The sequence below is a fragment of the Xenopus laevis genome, chromosome 1L, assembly GCF_017654675.1.
Source record: "Xenopus laevis strain J_2021 chromosome 1L, Xenopus_laevis_v10.1, whole genome shotgun sequence".
Classification (NCBI taxonomy): Eukaryota; Metazoa; Chordata; class Amphibia; order Anura; family Pipidae; genus Xenopus; species Xenopus laevis.
In genome coordinates, this window is record NC_054371.1 from 219091194 (window position 1) to 219111063 (window position 19870).

The window sequence follows — 19870 nt, forward strand, 5'->3', positions numbered from 1 at the left end:
CATAAATATTGTATACTGTAGATGCCCATACACAAGAAGATGGTATATTTTAGAAGCCTCATATACATGGAGATGGTATACTGTAGTAGACGTCCTATACACAATGAGATGTTTTACTGTAAAAGCATCATAAACAAGGAGATGGTATACTGTAGAACCCAATACACAAGGAGATAGTATACTTTAGAAGTCCCATACATAATGAGATGGTATAATGCAGAATTTCCCTACACAATGATAGTATCATATATTACATTCTGAATTCTACCATTCCAAAATAAATATTCTACTTACCCTTTAGATGTATACATATACATTACTAGAGATTCATAATTCATTTGCAACCGGTTATGTCACGGCTTCCATTGGTTCTAATGTACAATAATGCTGGTGCATTCATCTCTCTTTGACATCAGGGTTATAACAATATTATATTACAGGCACAACGTTACTTCTATTTGTATTAGAATACTGGTGACCCCACTGGCAATCCTCCACCTATTACTAGACTACAACATAACAACTCTATTGTGAGTTCTACTAATTAGGCAGATGAGGTAACTGTGAGTACTGCTATAGTATAGATGCCAAACTTAAAGAGAATATCCTACTCCATGTAACGTAAAAGAGTCATTAACAAATAAAGAGTGGGGTTTTGTGGGTCCAGAGGAAGGGCATGTAACGAGAGGTTGGTGTATGACCAAAAAGCAGAACTAAGGCCTACTGATATATTTAAGCCCCATCCCTTCTCCCAAACTACACCACTGGGGAGTCTCATCGCTGTACCTATATTTGTACTTGCAGAGTAGTGCAGCAGGGTTGTTGGTAGGGATGCACCAAAACCACTATTTGGGAATCGGCCGAATCCCGGAATCCCTTTTGAAAGATTCAGCCGAATAGCGAACCGATTAGGGGCAGGAAAGGAAAAAGTGTGAACATTTTTTTCACTTCCTTTTTTTGACTATAGCTACAAATGCCATATTTTATATACTGAACTTATTACACGAGGCTAAAGTTTGAGCTTGTCAATAGCAGCAATGATCCAGGACTTCAAACTTGTCACAGGGGGTCACCAACTTGGAAAGTGTCTGTGACACTCACATGCTCAGTGGGCTCTGATTGGCTGTTGAGAAGCTAAGCTTAGGGCTCGTCACTAATTATCCAGCAGAAAATGTGCTTCCCCTGTAATATAAGCTGATGCTACAGGTTTGCTGATTATTAAATTCTGATGCTAATTGCACTGGTTTCTGTGCTGCCATGTAGTAATTATCTGTATTAATTACTAATCAGCCTTATATTGTGACATTTCTATTCTATGTGTACTGTATATTGTGAGTGGGTCCCTAAGCTCAGTAAGTGACAGCAGCACAGAGCATGTGCAGTGAATCAGCAGAAAAGAAGATGGGGAGCTACTGGGGCATCTTTGGAGACACAGATCTTTACTGCTAAAGGGCTAAGGTTGCCTTGGGCTGGTACAGAAGCCCAAAATATAATGTACAACATTTCTACCTACTTCCTTAGTTAAGCTTTAGTTCTTCTTTATGCTATACCATGGCCTTTTCCAATTTCTGTTTAAGATAAGTGTATGTGCAATAAATTAAAGATAAATAAAGAGAAGAGTTAAAATAGTTTTGGAGGCCTATAGGTTGTCTGGTGGATCTCCAGCTCTCAAGTCTGACACTGGAGGCCATCTAGGGTTGTCAGAAGGCTTTAGTTCCAGTTTTTAAATCACGGAATCTATTCTCTGTTGCCAAGCAAACATAATTGGATAAAAATGTCATTCATTTTTATTTCAAGTAAGTATTTACAAGTAAATTTGTAGGTACAGAAAACTTTTGCTTGAAATTCTCCTTTGTGTAAATCTAGCAGCATATATATATATATATAATATTTACACTCAATTTATAACATAAAATGGCACTGAGACCCACATGATAATTACATGCATCCATGAATACTGATATTATTAATAGGATTAGAACATTGGAACGTGGCAAAAACATTTATATACAATGGAGTAAAAAAGGCAGGATGAAGTCTGTTTTTGGGTAAAATCAGTTGTTATCGTCTGTGGTTTCCTCTGGCACATTATACGTTATTATAGGCTCTGGGAAGTACCTTGATCGCCTGCTAACTGTAGAATAACCTGAATAGATTTCTGCCGGACAGGTCCCAGGGTTCACAGCAGTTCTTACATTTGAGTGATAGGCGTTGAAATGTGATTGAGAATAGAGGGGGCTTGAACAAACATGAGAGGCTTCGGCGACCCCCAAGCCAAGTTCTGGACTGCGGCAAGGACTGTGCAAAGTCTGTACAGATAAGTTCCTTCTATTTCCTGAGTGGATGTCTAGCTTTGCTATAAGAGGTTTTCCAACGTCGACTTTCTTGCTCTCATCCAACATCTCTTCGATCCCTTGATACATGTAGCTCAGACATACTGTGAACGTTAAGTTCTCCTGGAAAACGTATCATTGGGAGCCATTAGGACAATCACAATGCAAGCAGTACAACTATGCAGTGCATAGGTTTCATATTAATATATGGTTAAACGATAAGTAAACCTTAAAAATAAGTGAATATAAAATTAACGAGGGTGCTATTCTAAGCCCTTTTGCAATGTACATTCATTATTTATTTATTTTTAATTCCATGATATTAAAGGATACATGTGCTGTTAACATGAATGAATTTTGTTACAACAGCGCCACCTGCTGGTCATTTTCCCACCAGTCTGACCACCAAGTAGTCAAGGAAGTTGTCAGGGAAAAGAAAGAGGCTGCTCTGATGTTACATATTTACATAGTTAGTTACATAGTTAAATCGGGTTGAGTCCATCAAGTTCAACCCCTTTCAAATAAAAAATGCAGCCATCACAACATCACCCAGCAGTGCATTCCACAACCTCACTGTCCTGACTGTGAAGAACCCCCTACGTTGCTTCAAATGAAAGTTCTTTTCTTCTAGTCTGAAGGGGAGGCCTCTGGTACGGTGATCCACTTTATGGGTAAAAAGGTCCCCTGCTATTTGTCTATAATGTCCTCTAATGTACTTGTAAAGTGTAATCATGTCCCCTCGCAAGCGCCTTTTTTCCAGAGAAAACAACCCCAACCTTGACAGTCTCCCCTCATAATTTAAGTCTTCTCTAACCAATTTAGTTGCACTTAGTCTCTGCACTCTCTCCAGCTCATTTATATCCCTCTTAAGGACTGGAGTCCAAAACTGCCCCCCATACTCCAGATGAGGCCTCACCAGGGACCTATAAAGAGGCATAATTATGTTTTCATCCCTTGAGTTAATGCCCTTTTTTATGCAAGACAGAACTTTATTTGCTTTAGTAGCCACAGAATGACACTGCCCAGAATTAGACAACTTGTTATCTACAAAGACCCCAAGATCCTTCTCATTTAAGGAAACTCCCAACACATTGCCATTTAGTGTATAACTTGCATTTATATTATTTTTGCCAAAGTGCATAACCTGCATTTATCAACATTGAACCTCATTTTCCAGTTTGCTGCCCAGTTTCCCAATTTAGACAAATCACTGTGCAAAGTGGCAGCATCCTGCATGGAACCTATAGTTCTGCACAATTTAGTATCATCTGCAAAAATAGAAACAGTACTTTCAATGCCCACCTCCAGGTCATTAATAAACAAGTTGAAAAGCAAGGGACCTAGTACAGAGCCCTGCGGTACTCCACTAACAACACTGGTCCAATTAGAAAATGTTCCATTTACCACCACTCTTTGTAGTCTATCTTTTAGCCAGTTCTCTATCCAGGTACAAATACTATGTTCCAGGCCAACATGCCTTAATTTAACCAGTAACCTTTTGTGTGGCACTGTATCAAATGCTTTAGAAAAGTCTAAGTGAATCACATCCACTGCCATCCCAGAATCAATTTCCCTGCTTACCGTCTCATAAAAAGAAATTAAGTTAGTCTGGCAAGATCTATTACGCATAAAACCATGCTGGCGCAAACTCATAGTATTATGATTTGCTATGAAGTCCAGTATCTTATCCTTTATTAACCCTTTCCTACCACTGATGTCAGACTAACTGGCCTATAGTTTTGAGGCTGAGAACAGGATTCCTTTTTGAATAGCAACACCGCATTAGCAATTCACCAGTCTCTCTGGACCATGCCAGACCTCAAGGAATCCTGAAAAATTAAGTAAAGAGGTTTGGCAATCATAGAGCTAAGCTCGCTAAGTACCCTGGGATGAATACCATCTGGCCCCAGACCTTTGTTTATGTTAACATGTTCTAGTCTCTAGTTTCTAGTCTTGAATTTCTTCATGTGTGAACCATGCATCATTAGTTGTATTACTAGAATTGGGACTATTAATATGAAAACCTTCATTAGCTGGTTCCTCCTTTGTGTCGGAAATCTTACTTAGGAAAGATTTGAGAAAGGTTTCTAATTTTCTCATTTTTTAGTGCATCGCTCATCGTTCATTCTTCATCTTTGAATAACTTTTCATGGCATTCATTATTTTAGTGAAAATTAGTTTAATTGTGGTTTCAAAAAAAAAGCTCTAACACCACTAACATTTGTACTTTACTAAATGGACATAACGAGTAATCAAGACCAGAAAATATACCAACCTTCATGGTTTGCAGGGAGCTTAGCCGAGTGTATGAAGTGTATGAGCCACATTTGGGCAGTTCTTTGGACACCAAGTAACTTCCAGTTTCCTCCGGAGTTCCTTTGTTTGTTTCTTTTGGATCCACATTCAAGTCCTGTTAAAGAAGGGGTTTGGGTCAGTAAGATCTCCTACAAAGCGTAAGGGCATTGCAGGATACCGAAGCAACAAGGCAAAATAGACAAAAAAATATTTCACAAACACCACTTCTGCTGCAATAAGTCTTAGAGCAGGGGTCCCCAACCTTTTTTTACCCATGAGCCACATTCAAATGTAAAGAGAGTTGAGGAGCAACACAAGCATGAAAAAGACAAATAAGGGCTGTGTGTGCAGAGGGCTCTGTTTGGTAGTGCACATGGTCTTTGTGCCTTAAAAACTTGCTGCCAAGTCAGGAATTCAAAAACAAGCACCTGCTTTGGGGCCCCTGGGAACAACACCAAATGGGTCAGTGAGCAACATGTTGCTCACGAGTCAATGGTTGGGGATCACTGTCTTAGAATATCCCTTGTCTAAAATTATTCTGAAACAACATTCTACATGAACTTCCCTTTTACTTAATAAATCATAGAGATTATTTCACAAAGGAGGCAAAAGGACAGTTTATAGGGCAATTCCCCATGTCTTCTAGACATTATAGATGTTATTATTATTATTTTTAATATACATTTATAGACCGCCAACATATTATGTGCAGCCAAGGTAGACTGGTTATTAAAGGAGAACTAAACTTTAAAAATGAATATTGCTAAAAATGCCATATTTTATATAGTGAACTTATTGCACGAGGCTAAAGTTTCAGCTTGTCAATAGCAGCAATGATCCAGGACTTCAAACTTGTCACAGGGGGTCACCATCTTGGAAAGTGTCTGTGACACTCACATGCTCAGTGGGCTCTGATTGGCTGTTGAGAAGCTAAGCTTAGGGCTCGTCACTAATTATCCAGCAGAAAATGAGCTTCCCCTGTAATATAAGCTGATGCTACAGGTTTGCTGATTATTAAATTCTGATGCTAATTGCACTGGTTTCTGTGCTGCCATGTAGTAATTATCTGTATTAATTACTAATCAGCCTTATATTGTGACATTTCTATTCTATGTGTACTGTATATTGTGAGTGGGTCCCTAAGCTCAGTAAGTGACAGCAGCACAGAGCATGTGCAGTGAATCAGCAGAAAAGAAGATGGGGAGCTACTGGGGCATCTTTGGAGACACAGGTCTTTACTGCTAAAGGGCTGTGGTTGCCTTGGGCTGGTACAGAACCCACAACATAATGTAAAACATTTATACCTTCCTTCTTTAGTTAAGCTTTAGTTCTCCTTTAAATTGTGTGCAAATGGGTTTCTACAACATACGCCTGACATATAATAATATTATGGGAATTCTTGTTATAAATCATTTACAGGTATGGGATCCATTATCTAGAAACCCATCATCCAGAAAGGAAGGTCATCTCCCATAGACTCCATTATATTCAAATTTTTAAAAATGATTACCTTTTTCTCTGTAATAATAAAACAGTACCTTGTATTTGGTCCAAACTTAGATATAATTCTATTCTAGTAGACAGAGGGCTATTTACTAAAATCCGAATTTTTCTAATTTTTTAAATAATAAAAACACAACCAAAATCCAATAACCGATTTTACCTTATTCATTATTAAAAAAAGCTCAATTTTATCAGTCCGGATAAAAACTTGATAAAATCGTGCGAAAACCCAAATCATAAGATTTTCTGGGTTTTTTCCCGAATTGTTTCATTTTTTCAGGTTTTTCCTGAAAAGCCAGAATTTTTCGGATTTTTGCCATAAAAAGCCCAAAATGGTCGGATTTCAAACAAACTTCAAAATAGGATAAGGACCTCTGTGATTGACATACACAACCTGTGCAGGTCTGAGATGGCGGATTTTCGGATTTGGGCTTTTTGCAGCATCGGGCTTTAATAAATCTCGAAAAATTCGAGTTTTTCAAAAAACCTCAAAAAATTTAAATTTTGTCCCAAAAAGCCCAACCAGATACATTCGGAGCTTAGTAAATAACCTCCTGCAAGTATGGTGATCCAAATTACACAAAGACTCCTTATCCAGAAAACCCCATGTCTCAAATATTCCAGATTATAGATCCTATACCTGTAATACAAAGCAACTGTAGTCACAAAGACTGAAGTACTTACTAATGGGAAGTCAGTAATGTTCGCTTTACAGTTAATTATTCCTGCTGGCTTCTCTGTTATTCGCGTGTAAATGATCATAACGTTGGAAAACTCAGCAGCAAAGCCAAGCTTGATTTTGACACCGCAGTCAAATTCGATTGCCATGCTTTCAGGAAGCTCTGCAAAATGCAATCACGTTATAAGCTTTATGGGACTAATGACTCACCCACTGTGTTATCTGAATCATTAGTCACTTTGCGATTCAACCCAAGGATGTCGCACTTAATTAATGTCTGTTCAACAATATTACAAACTGGCTACTAGAGTCTTGCAATTTCAATAAAAAAAAACTAAAAAAAAAAAAAGGGTGGTTCACCTTTAAGTTAACTATTGTTAAGTTACAGAATGGCTAATTCTAAGCAGCTTTTTAATGTCCCTTGATTTTTTTTCCAGCGTTCAAATTGGGATCACTGACCCCATCTAAAAAACAAATGCTCTGTAAGGCTAAATTCATTGTTATTCTACTTTTTATTACTTGTCTTTCCATTCAGGCCTCTCCTATTCATAGTTCAGTCTTCTCTTTAAATCAACATGGTCAATAGGGTTATTTGGACCCTAGCAACCAGATTGCTGAAATTGCAAATTGGAGAATTGCTGAATAAAAAGCTAAATAACTCAAAAAACCCAAATAATAAATGAAAACCATCTGCAATCTCTACATTTAAAGGTGCATAACTCATTTGCAATTATAATGCCTTTAAAAGCATCCAATGCTTCCATATTGGAATAGTAGTAGGGCCATCGCTTGTGTATTTCCCTCCAACTCTTCCTTCTTTATATCATTCCCCTGGATGTCTATATCCTTTCTCTTGCCTTTCTCAGTCTTACATACCTTTCTCCAACTATTATCTTTGTGTCTAGATTATGTCCTCTCCTCCTCTTCATATCTATTCATCCCCTATGTTTCTTTGTTTCTCCCTTACCCACTTCTTCTCTTTTCCATTCTCACTCACCATTTCTTTATTTCCACACTTCCTTCTCCCTTTATGTGACATGGCACCAGAGTTTCTGTATCAAACTTACATTTAATAAAATTCAGCAAATCAGAGTCTATTTCTCTTGACTACAGCCACTACATCTTCTACATCTGCTGCATTACATTTGAACTCAGTCTTATGCCTGAGCATCTTTTCAGGAGATATTCATTCTAAACCCATGAGAACCCAAGACTTATCTTGGAAGTGAGGGGAAGCCAAGCAAGGACAATGTAAATTCCCAATAGTGATGTGCGGGTTGACCTGAAACCTGCAGTAACCCATGGGTTGAGCACCGATTGGGGCGGGTTTTGGTTGGAATTTGGCGAACTATTGCGGGTTAGGGTTGGGTATGGGTCAGAATATGGAAGTACACTGCTCCACTGCCCCCTAAGATTTTGTGTCTTGGAACCTGAGGTGCGTACATAAAGAGCATACATGTCAGGTGCAGGCCCAACAGTGTCAATATTCTGTAGGTTAGGGTTGAGTGAGGATTAAGCTTTTGCGTATTAAGGTTGGGTTGAATTTTTCCTCATCACTAATTCCCAAGTCAGTTCTGAGCTTCCCAACTGTGCCCATGTGGATCAACATCCAGCACCATGTGAAGGGAGATGGAGCAGGCAGTAACACCGGTATCACTATCTCGTATTTTATATCATATGAACAAGTTCATGGAAAGAATAAAATGCTACCTCACCAATGCCCCTTACCATGCGCCTTTGCCCATTGCAAGTTCCGTGCCAGCGACTCCGGAGAACATGCCGTTTGTCGTATGGGATCAGTTAAGGCCCTTTTCTCTGATAGGCTGCTACGGATTTCAAGAGCTTGCATTCCTTTCGTCAGCTGACACTTGCCCATGTCTGTAGGAGATGCCAAGTAGAGATTAATAACAGATATTATTCATAGAAATGTAAATTATTTACCAGGGTTTAACATTTCTTCCCCACACATAACACATGAGAGCCACAATATATCTTACTGTGCTTTAACCTGAGCTACAATAGCTACAATAGCACCCCTAGTGGTCATACACATGTACTATTCCTTTTTATGGAGAAGCCATGGCAAACAGTATAGCAGCTCTTAATTATAAATGTAAATACAAGGCTTCTAATATTAAAGGACAACAAAACCCAGATTCACTGGGGGATGCCAAATTAGCTGGCGTGTTCTAGAGAAGAAAAATGCCAGCTCAGGGTACTTTTCATAAGAGGGGTCATTCATCTTAAAATTAACTTTAATAGGATGTAGAGAGTGATATTCTGAGACAGTTTGCAATTGGGCTTCAGTTTTTATTATTTGTAGGTTTTTTTTTTAATTATTTAGCTTCTTGTTTAACTCTCCAGTTTGGAATCTCAGCACTATCTGGTTGCTAGGGTCTAAATTACCCTAGCAATCAGGCAGTTGTTTGAATTAGAGACTGGAATATGAATAGGAGAGGGCCTGAATAGAAAGATAAGTAATAAGAAACAATAACAATAGGGTTTCGGCTGTCGGGATTAGTGACCCCCATTTGAAAGCTGGAAAGACTTGAAAGAAAAAGGCAAACATTTTTAAAACTTTACAAATTAAAAATGCAGACTAATTGAAATGTTGCTAATGACTGGCCATTCTATAACATACTAAACGATAACTTAAAGGCAAACCACCCCTTTAAAGTATCTTCTTTGACTTACCCATGTGCCGTATAGTAAAGCTGGAAGACATTTAACTGGGTATTTATATTTTTTAGAAATGTTATTTATGTTTTTCTATTTACTACATTTTTCTCTTTAGTACATAAGAGCCAAAAGAAATATCCTCACCTTCTGCCACCTGATCCAGTAAAACTGTGACTTTTTTATTCTCCAACAAGCGCTTCTTTAGGAATTTCATGAATATTCCATTGGCTAAATCTGGGTGTTGAATTTCATAAGCTTCGGCCCCCTGGCACCTACAAGAGAAACATTTGGAGAATGTAGAGTGATTACTGTGATTACAGTGACATACTCAAGATAAATCATCTTTTTTGGGGGGTGGAAAGGTGCTTTTTTTAACTTTTTAGCATCACTGCTATTTATATCGGGAATCAACATAAATAAGGCAGTTTGGAAAGACCATTTACCCTCTGATAACAGAATTATCGGTCATGCAGGACAGAGACTACATAAATCACCTAAATCACTTGCGTCTGAAATTCCAAGTTTGAGGTCATGCAGTATTTCCTCCAAAGCAGCGTCCATTTAAAAGACACAATCATAGTTTGTATGTTTAGCACTATGAGTACATTAATTACAAACACAAGACATCTAGATCAGTGATAAAAAAACTTAAATGCAATGTAATGCAAAAAAAGGTTTATGTTTCTTTTTTTGGAAAAGGCCCTATTTATCTCTTATATTGGTTATTGGTTGTTTTTGCATGTATTATTGTATGTTTAATGTATACACCTATTTTTACAAAGCTGTGGAATATTTTAACGTTTTATTTTATTTCAGTCCCTTTCTTGGCAATGTAACAGTCCTGCCCTGCTTTATGGCAGCTGAGATTCTAGCTAACAGAGCATTCTGTCCCGGTGGCTGCACAGATCCTATCTGATCCCCATTGTAAGCAGCAGTCCTGTCCTGCTTTATGGCAGCTGAGATTCTAGCTATCTGTATAACAGAGCATTCTGTCCAAGTGGCTGCACAGATCCTATCTGATCCCCATTGTAAGCAGCAGTCCTGCCCTGCTTTATGGCAGCTGAGATTCTAGCTATCTGTATAACAGAGCATTCTGTCCCAGTGGCTGCACAGATCCTATCTGATGCCCATTGTAAGCAGCAGTCCTGTCCTGCTTTATGGCAGCTGAGATTCTAGCTATCTGTATAACATATCTTTATGACTATGAGTAGGGCTTGCGCAGAACATACTATTTGCCTATTGTTTTAATCAGGAAAAATCTTAGGTTTTTTGTTATCTATTGTGCAAAACTGGGAAACTAAAGCTTATAATTGTTTGAAACTTTCAAGGCAGATAATCAGATTCCTAGTGCACAGATGATCCCCCTGCATAATGGACTCCTGCTTATCTGTAACCCAAAACAGTCACAACGCATGATGGAAGTGGGTTGATACTGGTAAACAAAATATCTAACTTGCAAGGCTCAAGTATGGCGTGTTTAGCTAAAGAAATAACAAAAAGCATAGATTTGTCCTGATTAAAACAATAGGCTAAAAGTATATTCAACACAAGCCCTATTGATTGCACTCATGTTGAACATGGTGGTGTAGTGCCCCTTTTAATTCAACTTTGCATAGCAGCGCATGCTAATATGTACAGTGGTTCTTGAACAAATATGAAAAACAGAAATGTCTATATGCTGTATCCAATTCTCATTGCTAGAAGTAGCTGCAGATACCTACATGTCTCAATATGTTTAGTTAGAATCATATTACCATTTGGCCAGGCTGGGAGTGGAAGGAAGGAGGAGGCAGAAGGATTGTAAGGGTTAGGGTACACCTGGCGATTCGGGGAAATTTAGTCGCCTGGCGACTAATCGCCTCTTTTTTGGGACAACTAATCTCCCCGAACGCCTTCCCCCCGTCTTGTACCGCCTATAATGAAAAGTCGCCTGCGGCATGGCACACGCGGCGCTTCATATTCCGAAGTCGCCCGAAGTTTCCTCATGAGGCAACTTTGGGCGACTTCGGAACACGAAGCACCGCATGTGCCATGCCGCAGGCGACTTTTCATTATAGCCGGTGCAAAACAGGGGGAAGGCGTTCGGGGAGATAAGTCTCCCCAGACGACTAAATCTCCCCGAATCACCAGGTGTGCCCTTACCCTAAGAGTAGGAAAGAGCATATAGTATATCACTATATATTAATAAAAACCAAAGCAAACACTTAGGGGCAGATTTATCAAGGGTCGAAGTGAATTCAAAGGGAATTTTCTAAGTAAAAAAATTCGAAATTCTAAGTAATTTTTTGGATACTTCGACCATCGAATATGATACTACGACTTCGACTTTGAATTCGATTCGAATTAAAATAGTTTGAATATTCGACCATTCGATAATCGAAGTTCTGTCTCCTTAAAAAAAACTTTGAATTCAATGCTTCGCCAAATTAAAGTGCTATGTTAGCCTATGGGGACCTTCTAGAGCAGTTCTCAACATTTTTTTAAGTCAAAGAAAAATAGTTCTATCGATGGATGAAATACTTCGATTCATTAGAATCTAAGGATTTCCTCGTTCGATCGAACTATTTTACTTCGAGCCGCAATTGGCCAAATTCAATGAAAAAAAACTTTCGACTTCGATATTGGAAGTAATTCAATTCGATGGTCGAATTTCGAAGTATTTTCAACTTCGAAATTCGACCCTTGATAAATCTGCCCCAATAGTTCAACTATATATATATAAATAATATACTGGGTGCTGTTCATTTCTGCTGCTCAAAGGCAGCCCCCAAAGCAATGTCTTCAATGAACTATTTATTCAGTAAAATATGCTGTCAAACAAAAAGCTATATTATCCGAGAGTTGACATCTAGGAAAAATCAAAATGACTAATGGGATGATAAATATCTATAACGTGGTACTGATTAACATTACAAGGAGATGCCATTATTTCACTTCCCCTTTTATGTGGGTCATTTCTTCCGAAATTCTTTCGAAATGAACTGTGCAAGGTGGCTCAGTTCAAGGGTTTATTAGTGCAAAATAACCACAGCTAACAACATCAAAAACATTATATCAGCCCTCCTCTGATAAGGCGCCCAATGGCGCGAAATGCGTGTCAGACATGAGGTATGCAGACACTGCCTTGAGGTATGTTTTAATATAATCTGATGCTATCTGATATAATTTTTTTAATATTGTTTGCTGTGTTTATTTTGGACTAATAAACGCCTGAACTGAGCTGTACTTTTTGCGATAATGTGCAGTGTAGGTGACAAAATTTTGCAATCGCAAACCGTTTTTAGCGACAAAATATTTACCGAAACTTCAGAACAGGTGTTAAAGGTTTGCAATGTGCAATTAAGATTTCTAAATGCAATAAAAGACTAATGAAGAATCTTAAATTGCGACTTGCAAATATTTATTCACAAAGTTTTCCACTTTGAGAATTTTATAACATTTCCCCCTAAATATTCAATCTAGACATTTTGTCAATTTCCCAGCTGCCCCTGGTCATGTGACTTGTGCCTGCACTTTAGGAGAAGAATGCTTTCTGGCAGGCTGCTGTTTCTCCTTCTCAATGTAACTGAATGTGTCTCGGTGAGACATGGGATTTTACTATTGAGTGCTGTTCTAAGATCTACCAGGCAGCTGTTATCTTGTGTTAGGGAGCTGTTATCTGGTTACCTTCCCATTGTTTTTTTTGTTGGCTGCTGGGGGGGAAAAGGGAGGGGGGTGATATCACTCCAACTTGCAGTACAGCAGTAAAGAGTGATTGAAGTTTATCAGAGCACAAGTCACACGACTTGGGGCAGCTGGGAAATTGACAAAATGTCTAGCCCCATGTCAGATTTCAAAATTGAATATAAAAAAACCTGTTTGCTCTTTTGAGAAATGGATTTCAGTGCAGAATTCTGCTGGAGCAGCACTATTAACTGATTCATTTTGAAAAAAATTTTTTTTCCCATGACAGTATCTCTTTAAGAAAAAAGAGGTTCCTAGGAGCAGACTGTACTACGGGTATAGGATCAGAATTACGGAAAAGAACATCTTCCATAGACTGCATCTTAATAATTTCCTTTTTCTCAGTAATAATAAAACAGTACCTTGTACTCGATCCACATTTAAATATAATTAATCCTTATTGGTGTCAAAACATGTACCTATTGGCTTTATTAATTGTTTAATTGATTTTTTTAGTAGTACTTAAGGTATGGGGATCCAAATCCGTTATCCAGAAAACCCAGCTCTCGAGCATCCTGGATCCCATACCATATAACTTTACTAAACAAATATTTACAAAAGAGACAAATTATCTCTGAAAGAGAAATTCTGCCTTGCTTTATGGCATAGGTGATGATGACAGCTTATATAAATACTCAGGGTCAGACTGGTGGGCATCCGCCGACCCAGACCCTCCCCCACGATGAGAACTGCAATCGATGGAGGTCCCCCCAATTGTGACCACATAGAGGAAGTGTGTAAGTTGTGCGGTGTGCAGCATGGGAACGGGGTTTAGAGTAGGTGAAGTTCACGACTAGGTTGGGGAGCCCCGATAGGCCCCAGACACCCCAGTCCAACACTGTAAATACTAAAGCTAAGGAATTCTTAGATGGACATACACAGAATTATTAAAGTGTGAAATTAAAACTCACCACCGGAAAAACTCACCTACTTTCCATTTATTCCTAAAGAATTGTATTAAATGGTAAACTTTCAAACATTGATAAACACGATTCTCAAAATCCCGTTAGAATTAATAGAAAGTAGATGAGTTTTTCTGTAGTGTGGTGGCCTCCAAATCCCTGGGCTGAATCAGACCAATATTCTGGCCATATCGGATCATAATGGGACGTTTTGGGAGAGAACTCTATCAATGCATCAATTAGGTCCTCACCGAATGGGATTTTCACACATGCCCAACAGATATCTGGCCATAATTAATGTTGGTAGAACGATTCACTGGCACACAAAGCTTTTTTTATTTTTCACTAATAAATCACAAGGGCTTGGCCACGTGGGCCAGTGAATTTTGTCTACCTGTTGGATTGGGAAGGTGCCGATCCCTCCATCATTGTGCACAGATCTATCATTTTGAAGGCCAGGGTGTGAAGGTTTGGATACAATTTGTCAGAATTAATGTTGGATCTTTCAGCTGGTTAAAACCTCACCTGCTTTACCACTGTTAGCGTCTGTTTGGCAACAATGGAAAGTAGTGACGGTTACCAGATTATTGGCTCAACACTTGCCACAGTAAGTAGTAAGAGGACGACTCTACTTTTTATTTATCCCTGACCTTCTTACCAGCTAAACACGAGGAACAATTAGGTGAGAGTAACTTTGTGTAGATATTATCCTTTCAAAGCCCGGCAGCTCCAACTACTCAAGCCTTCCACTTTATACCTAAATTACTTTTGACAACAACCTCCCAGTGACCCTGAGCAAAAAGACAACAACAGAAAAACCTGACAGATCTTAAGAATCCCATTGAACAACTTCTTTCTACCAATTCATAGCACCTCCGTAACATCTTCCCATCAATCATGACACATCGCCAGGGGCGAGTAAATCACTGTTCTCAAAAGAATTTATGTTATGTATAAGCATCATGGAACGGTGTTCCACTCAGAGCTGTCACACACATTTATGGAGTTCCCATCAGTGATTGACATGTTATTTTCTTAAATATTTCTAATCTATTCCCTCCTGTCACCTAGAACTCAGCTCTGATTTCAAAGGCTAAAAAAAAAGTAATTTCTTCTACGTCCCTCCATGTCAGTACACATGGGCATTGCCCCTCCCAGACCTGGAGGTACGGCCTATAACATAGCCAATCAAAATTAATCATGACCACAAGACTTCCTCTTCACCACAGTTATTTTTTGTCCTACTGGACAGGGAGGTAGGATCTCCTTCCTCACTCTCTATAACTAAGTGGCCCCAAGGCACGAAACGCGTAAGGCCTTTGCTGTGATGTTTTTGTCTTAATAAACTAACTTTTTTTACTATCTATTTCTGGAGTGTGATCCAGTGTGTGCCAGCCCATCGCTATTTTTTCTACTTGCTACATTGCCTGTGTTCCTCTGACGTCTTGTATTATCTGAAGTGTTATGTTGTGAGCTGGGGTCCTCTGTGCAAAATGCAGTATTGGCTCTTGTTACACAAGGTACTTTCAGTACTGGCTGGTGAATCTCTCTGCTGCAGCAGGGTGGTACCTGAATCTGGTGAGTATGATTTATCAGTATCTACTGTGTGTTTGAAACATTCATTATACTCGGGCGTCTGCATGTTAATAAGCTAATTATGTCCCTCAGCTGAAAGCTATCAGGGTTCTAACTGAAGTTTCCATCCTGCGGACTAGTCACTGCTATCAGGTAAGGTGCAGATACTCCTCTGGGCCTTTTTGCTATTGTTGTTTCTATTGTCCTCTGTGCAGACACAGAGGTTATATTTGCCTTTTATTTCACATGGTGCTTGCAGGGTTGGCTAGAGGCTTGCACTGCTGAAGCAGCATGGTACCTCCTTGCTTCCTTTCAATGATTCTGCTCAGTGCTGTGGCTTGATGTCATTGGGCCCCACAGCAAATTAATTTTGGCCCTAACATGTCTAGAGGTTGTGCTGCTCTGCCAATGTGTATTGAAATTGCTCTTTATTGGGCCTCGTGGGCCCCTGTGCCTTCTGGGCCCACCTGCAGCCGCAGGGTCTGCTTCCTCTGTAGTTACGCCTGAGTCTGCTCCTAAGAAGCAGCCTGCCACCAAGGCTCTGACTTGGGTATTCCTACTGTCTAGCGCATATTATCTGGTTGGGTGCCAGTGTTCCTCTGACTTCTTGTATCGAGGTCACCTGAGGTCTTTGGCTGTGAGCCCGAATTCTCTGTGCAGACACAGTAGGTAAGTGTGCTCTTATTACACTTATTTCCAGGACTGGCTAGGAGTTTGTTCTGATGTAAAAGCATTGTACCCCATTTTTACCTATGATGTTTTCACACTTAACAGTCAGTTTTCTGATTTATTTGGTGTCTTTTTGTGTGATGTAGGCCTTCTCTTAGATATTCTATTCCCATCTGGTGGTTTTTGTTGGGAGCCCAGTTGTAGTTCACTACATCTACGTGAGTTTTGGTGACTATATGTTTCCCTTCTTTAATTGTTGGTATGTTGAAGGGCACTTACTGTAATGTCGGCTGGCACCTTAACAGGCTTGAAGCCAGCTTATAGTCTATGGCCCGTCTGTGGCCTCTGGCCATCTGCCAGGGAGCTGGGCTTGTGTGGCCTCTGGCTTTCATTATGGCCCTTGGCTTGTGTTAGAGACCTTGTTTTGGTCCATGGCTAATGGGTCTGCTGGCCTTTTTCCATGGCTCTCGACTCACGGGTCTACTGGCCTTTTACCATGGCCCTCGGCTCATGGTTCTGCTGGCCTTTTTCAAGGGCCCTTGTTCTGCTGGCCTGTTGCATGAGCCTTTGGTGCATAGAAGATTCACCGGCAAACAGGAATTCAGTTAACAGGGCAAGCCCTTGCAATTTTTTTTAATGCAGTGCAACGTTTGGGGCACGCCCCTTTGTCAAGCATGCCTTGACTCATGTGGTCTTTTACCCTTGGCACACATTGTTTGGTTGGCCTTTTACCAGGGTTATTGTGCCTGCTGGCCTGTTTCCATGGCCCTTAACTTAGGTGCTTGCTTGCCTTTTACCAGGGTTCTTGGGCAGTTGGCCTTTTTCCGTGGCCCTTGGCTAGTTTTTATTATAGTCCTTGGGGGCTTGTGGTTGCTGGCTGTCAGGTAGCTGCCAGCCTTTGCTGTGACCTATGGTGCATAGGCCACCGGCTATGCGGTGGCAGCTGATAAGCGTGGCTATTGTTCTTTGCTGGGGCCCTTGGTGGGCATGTCTGTTTGCCTTGCGGCAATCCTTAGCAGGACAACAGCCATTGGTTTTGTCTTGTCTACAATCCTTGCATGCATGGTTCTGGTTACACCAGCAGTAGGCATGATTGGCTATTTGGTTGGATCTAACATAGGTTGTACCATCAGCTGGTGTTTGCTCTGAGTTTCACAGCTCATAGCTAATTTTGTGGCTGATTGGTATTCAGCAGCTGCGGTTGGTCATATGTTGTGGGTTTAACAGCTGACCTTTGCGTCTGCCTTACATGCATTGTTTTTGGTCTTGTATGCCACTGCTTAATTTCAATAAGGCTGGCTTATGGACCAGTGTTTTGCAAGTTCAATAACTGTCTTATGTTTCGTTGTTGCATGTGTGAAAATTGACTTTTGTGTCAGGTGCCAGAGCAGTTGGTGGTCTTGTCTCCATGGATGGCATTCACAATAGCTGGCTTATGTACTATTGATTGTGTAATAGAGTTCCACTCTGGTGTTTTGCATACACGGCAGCTGATGGGCATCATGGCCTGCTAGTGTGACAATGGCCTGGCACATCTATGTTGGAGTACATAATAGCTGGCTGGTCCACCACTGGTTTGCATGTATGGTGGCTGGCTCATTTGCCAGTGAATTGTGCATCATTACTGGTTGGTACCAGTGTTTGTGGGAAATAAGCTTCTTGCATGCCTGATTTTGGATTGTGACCCCAGCTGTTTGCTGGTTCAGTAGCCTATTGGATTCAATAGCTTCAATGTATGGTCACAGGTTTGGTTCAGTTTTTACATAAACTGTAGCATTGTGCAGCTTGAAATGTAGTGTCCTCGGCTTTTGTGAGTGTTTTCTAGCACTGTAATTGGTTTGGGTTCTATTTGCTTGCTTGTGTCGCAGTTTGCTGGGGCAACAGCATATCTTACTGGTAGATGGTCTTAAGTCACATTTGGCTGGTCCAGCTGCTGATCCTTGTGCTGTTGTATACCCAGTTTAGATTTATTGGTTGGTGGAGCTACTGGGCTGTACCAGCATGGCTCTACAATGGTTACAATGAAATGCTGGATTAGGATAACCCAGAGTTGGTGTTCATCTAGTTAAGTCTTCATTAGGTATTCATCAGCATTGAGTTGGTGGATCTTTGGCTGATCTGTGGTGTGGAGTTGACTCCGGTCAGCACTGGTGTGAGCTGCTTCCATTAAGTTACAGGACTAGGCTAATGTGGGCTAAGTCTTTTTAGGGCCACTCGCTAGTAATGAGGATCGTGTATTTCTCTAGCACTGGAGATAGATGCATCCAAGTGGTGTTTAGTTTCTGATCTGATTGGTTTCCTGGGGGTTTCTAGGGTGTTTTAGTTCTGAGATGGCCGTTGCCATCATTCTGTTTATGTTCCAGGGAGCTTTTTGTTTTAACAGTTGCAGGATTTATGTTCTGCCCCAGGTGGGGTTTTTAGGTCAGATAGCCATATTGCAGGTATCCCTCTAGTCGCTGAGAGAACCTTTTAAGCAGAATATGTTTATTCTTGCTCTGCAATGCTTGATCCTCAAGTGCCGGTCTCTGTAATTTAGTGGTTGGTTTTTGTAGCTCTTGTTGTCAATCGCTTACCATGTCCTAGGACATGTCGTTCAGGTTCTTGTGCCTTTTATCTACCTTTTCAGGGGCTATACATTTTATCAGCTCCCCTGTTGGATGGATGTGATGCTGGCCTCAGGGCCTCCTTAGCATTAGTTTGGTTATTGCCTTATGTTAGTTATTCCCACCCCTTGTTTTTGGGGCATGGTAGATCCCATGTGTACTGACATGGAGGGACATAGAAGAAAAAGAGAATTTTACTTACCTACTTGACATAAATTCCTTTCCTTCTAGTCCCGACATGTCAGTACAGGGTTTCCCATCCCAAATTATTTATTTCGGTTACTGTACTGCTATGGCAAAAGTATAACTGTGGTGAGGAGAAAGTCATGTGGTTTTATACTGTAGGTCATGATTAATTTTGATTGGCTATGTTATAGGTCCTACCTCCAGGTCTGGGAGGGGCAATGCCCATGTGTACTGACATGTCGGGACTTGAAGAAAAGGAAATTACGTCAAGTAGGTAAGTAAAATTCTCTTTTTCACTAACTGTTGGGCCAACCTTACTTGAGAGGCCCACTTGCAAATGTGGTGGTCTCCTTGCCTTCCATTCATGACAGTTGCTTCTGTTACTTCTACACTACATAAGTAGAAAAGATACCGGCACTTGAAAAAGTGTCAACACACCAGGGTCAAGACAAAAAGAGTCAGCTACTCAAGAGGGAGTGCTTCTGGATTTGGCTACTTCAAACGAAAATCCCTAAGCAAATCGCTTTTTCTTCGGGTGACATGCACTAAAAGATTGTTCAGAACTTTCCTCCTCTATCCTTCATTGACCCAAGTCTTAGTGATGTCCACCAGCCCCTCCCACAAAATCTATAACCTCTAGAGAATTATATTGGCAGGGCCAAAAATGCTTATAATACTACATTATCTTTAAAATATCAGTAAGGTCTCAAATGTTTGGGCCCA

General features: G+C 40.2%; 1 protein-coding gene across 2 annotated transcripts in view; it reads right to left on the reverse strand.

Moving 5' to 3' along the window:
• Positions 1–1777: 1777 nt before the first annotated feature.
• The window catches only part of malt1.L (MALT1 paracaspase L homeolog), a 53294-nt gene continuing 35201 nt past the window's right edge, over positions 1778–19870 (reverse strand). For both annotated transcript variants that reach the window (XM_018266660.2, XM_018266654.2), the window contains exons 13-17: positions 9634–9761; positions 8539–8688; positions 6816–6973; positions 4609–4743; positions 1778–2456 (exon numbers count right to left, since the gene is read on the reverse strand). In XM_018266660.2, the coding sequence (XP_018122149.1) occupies positions 2055–2456; positions 4609–4743; positions 6816–6973; positions 8539–8688; positions 9634–9761 (973 nt within the window). In that variant the 3' untranslated portion in view covers positions 1778–2054. The remainder of the gene's footprint in view (positions 2457–4608; positions 4744–6815; positions 6974–8538; positions 8689–9633; positions 9762–19870) is intronic.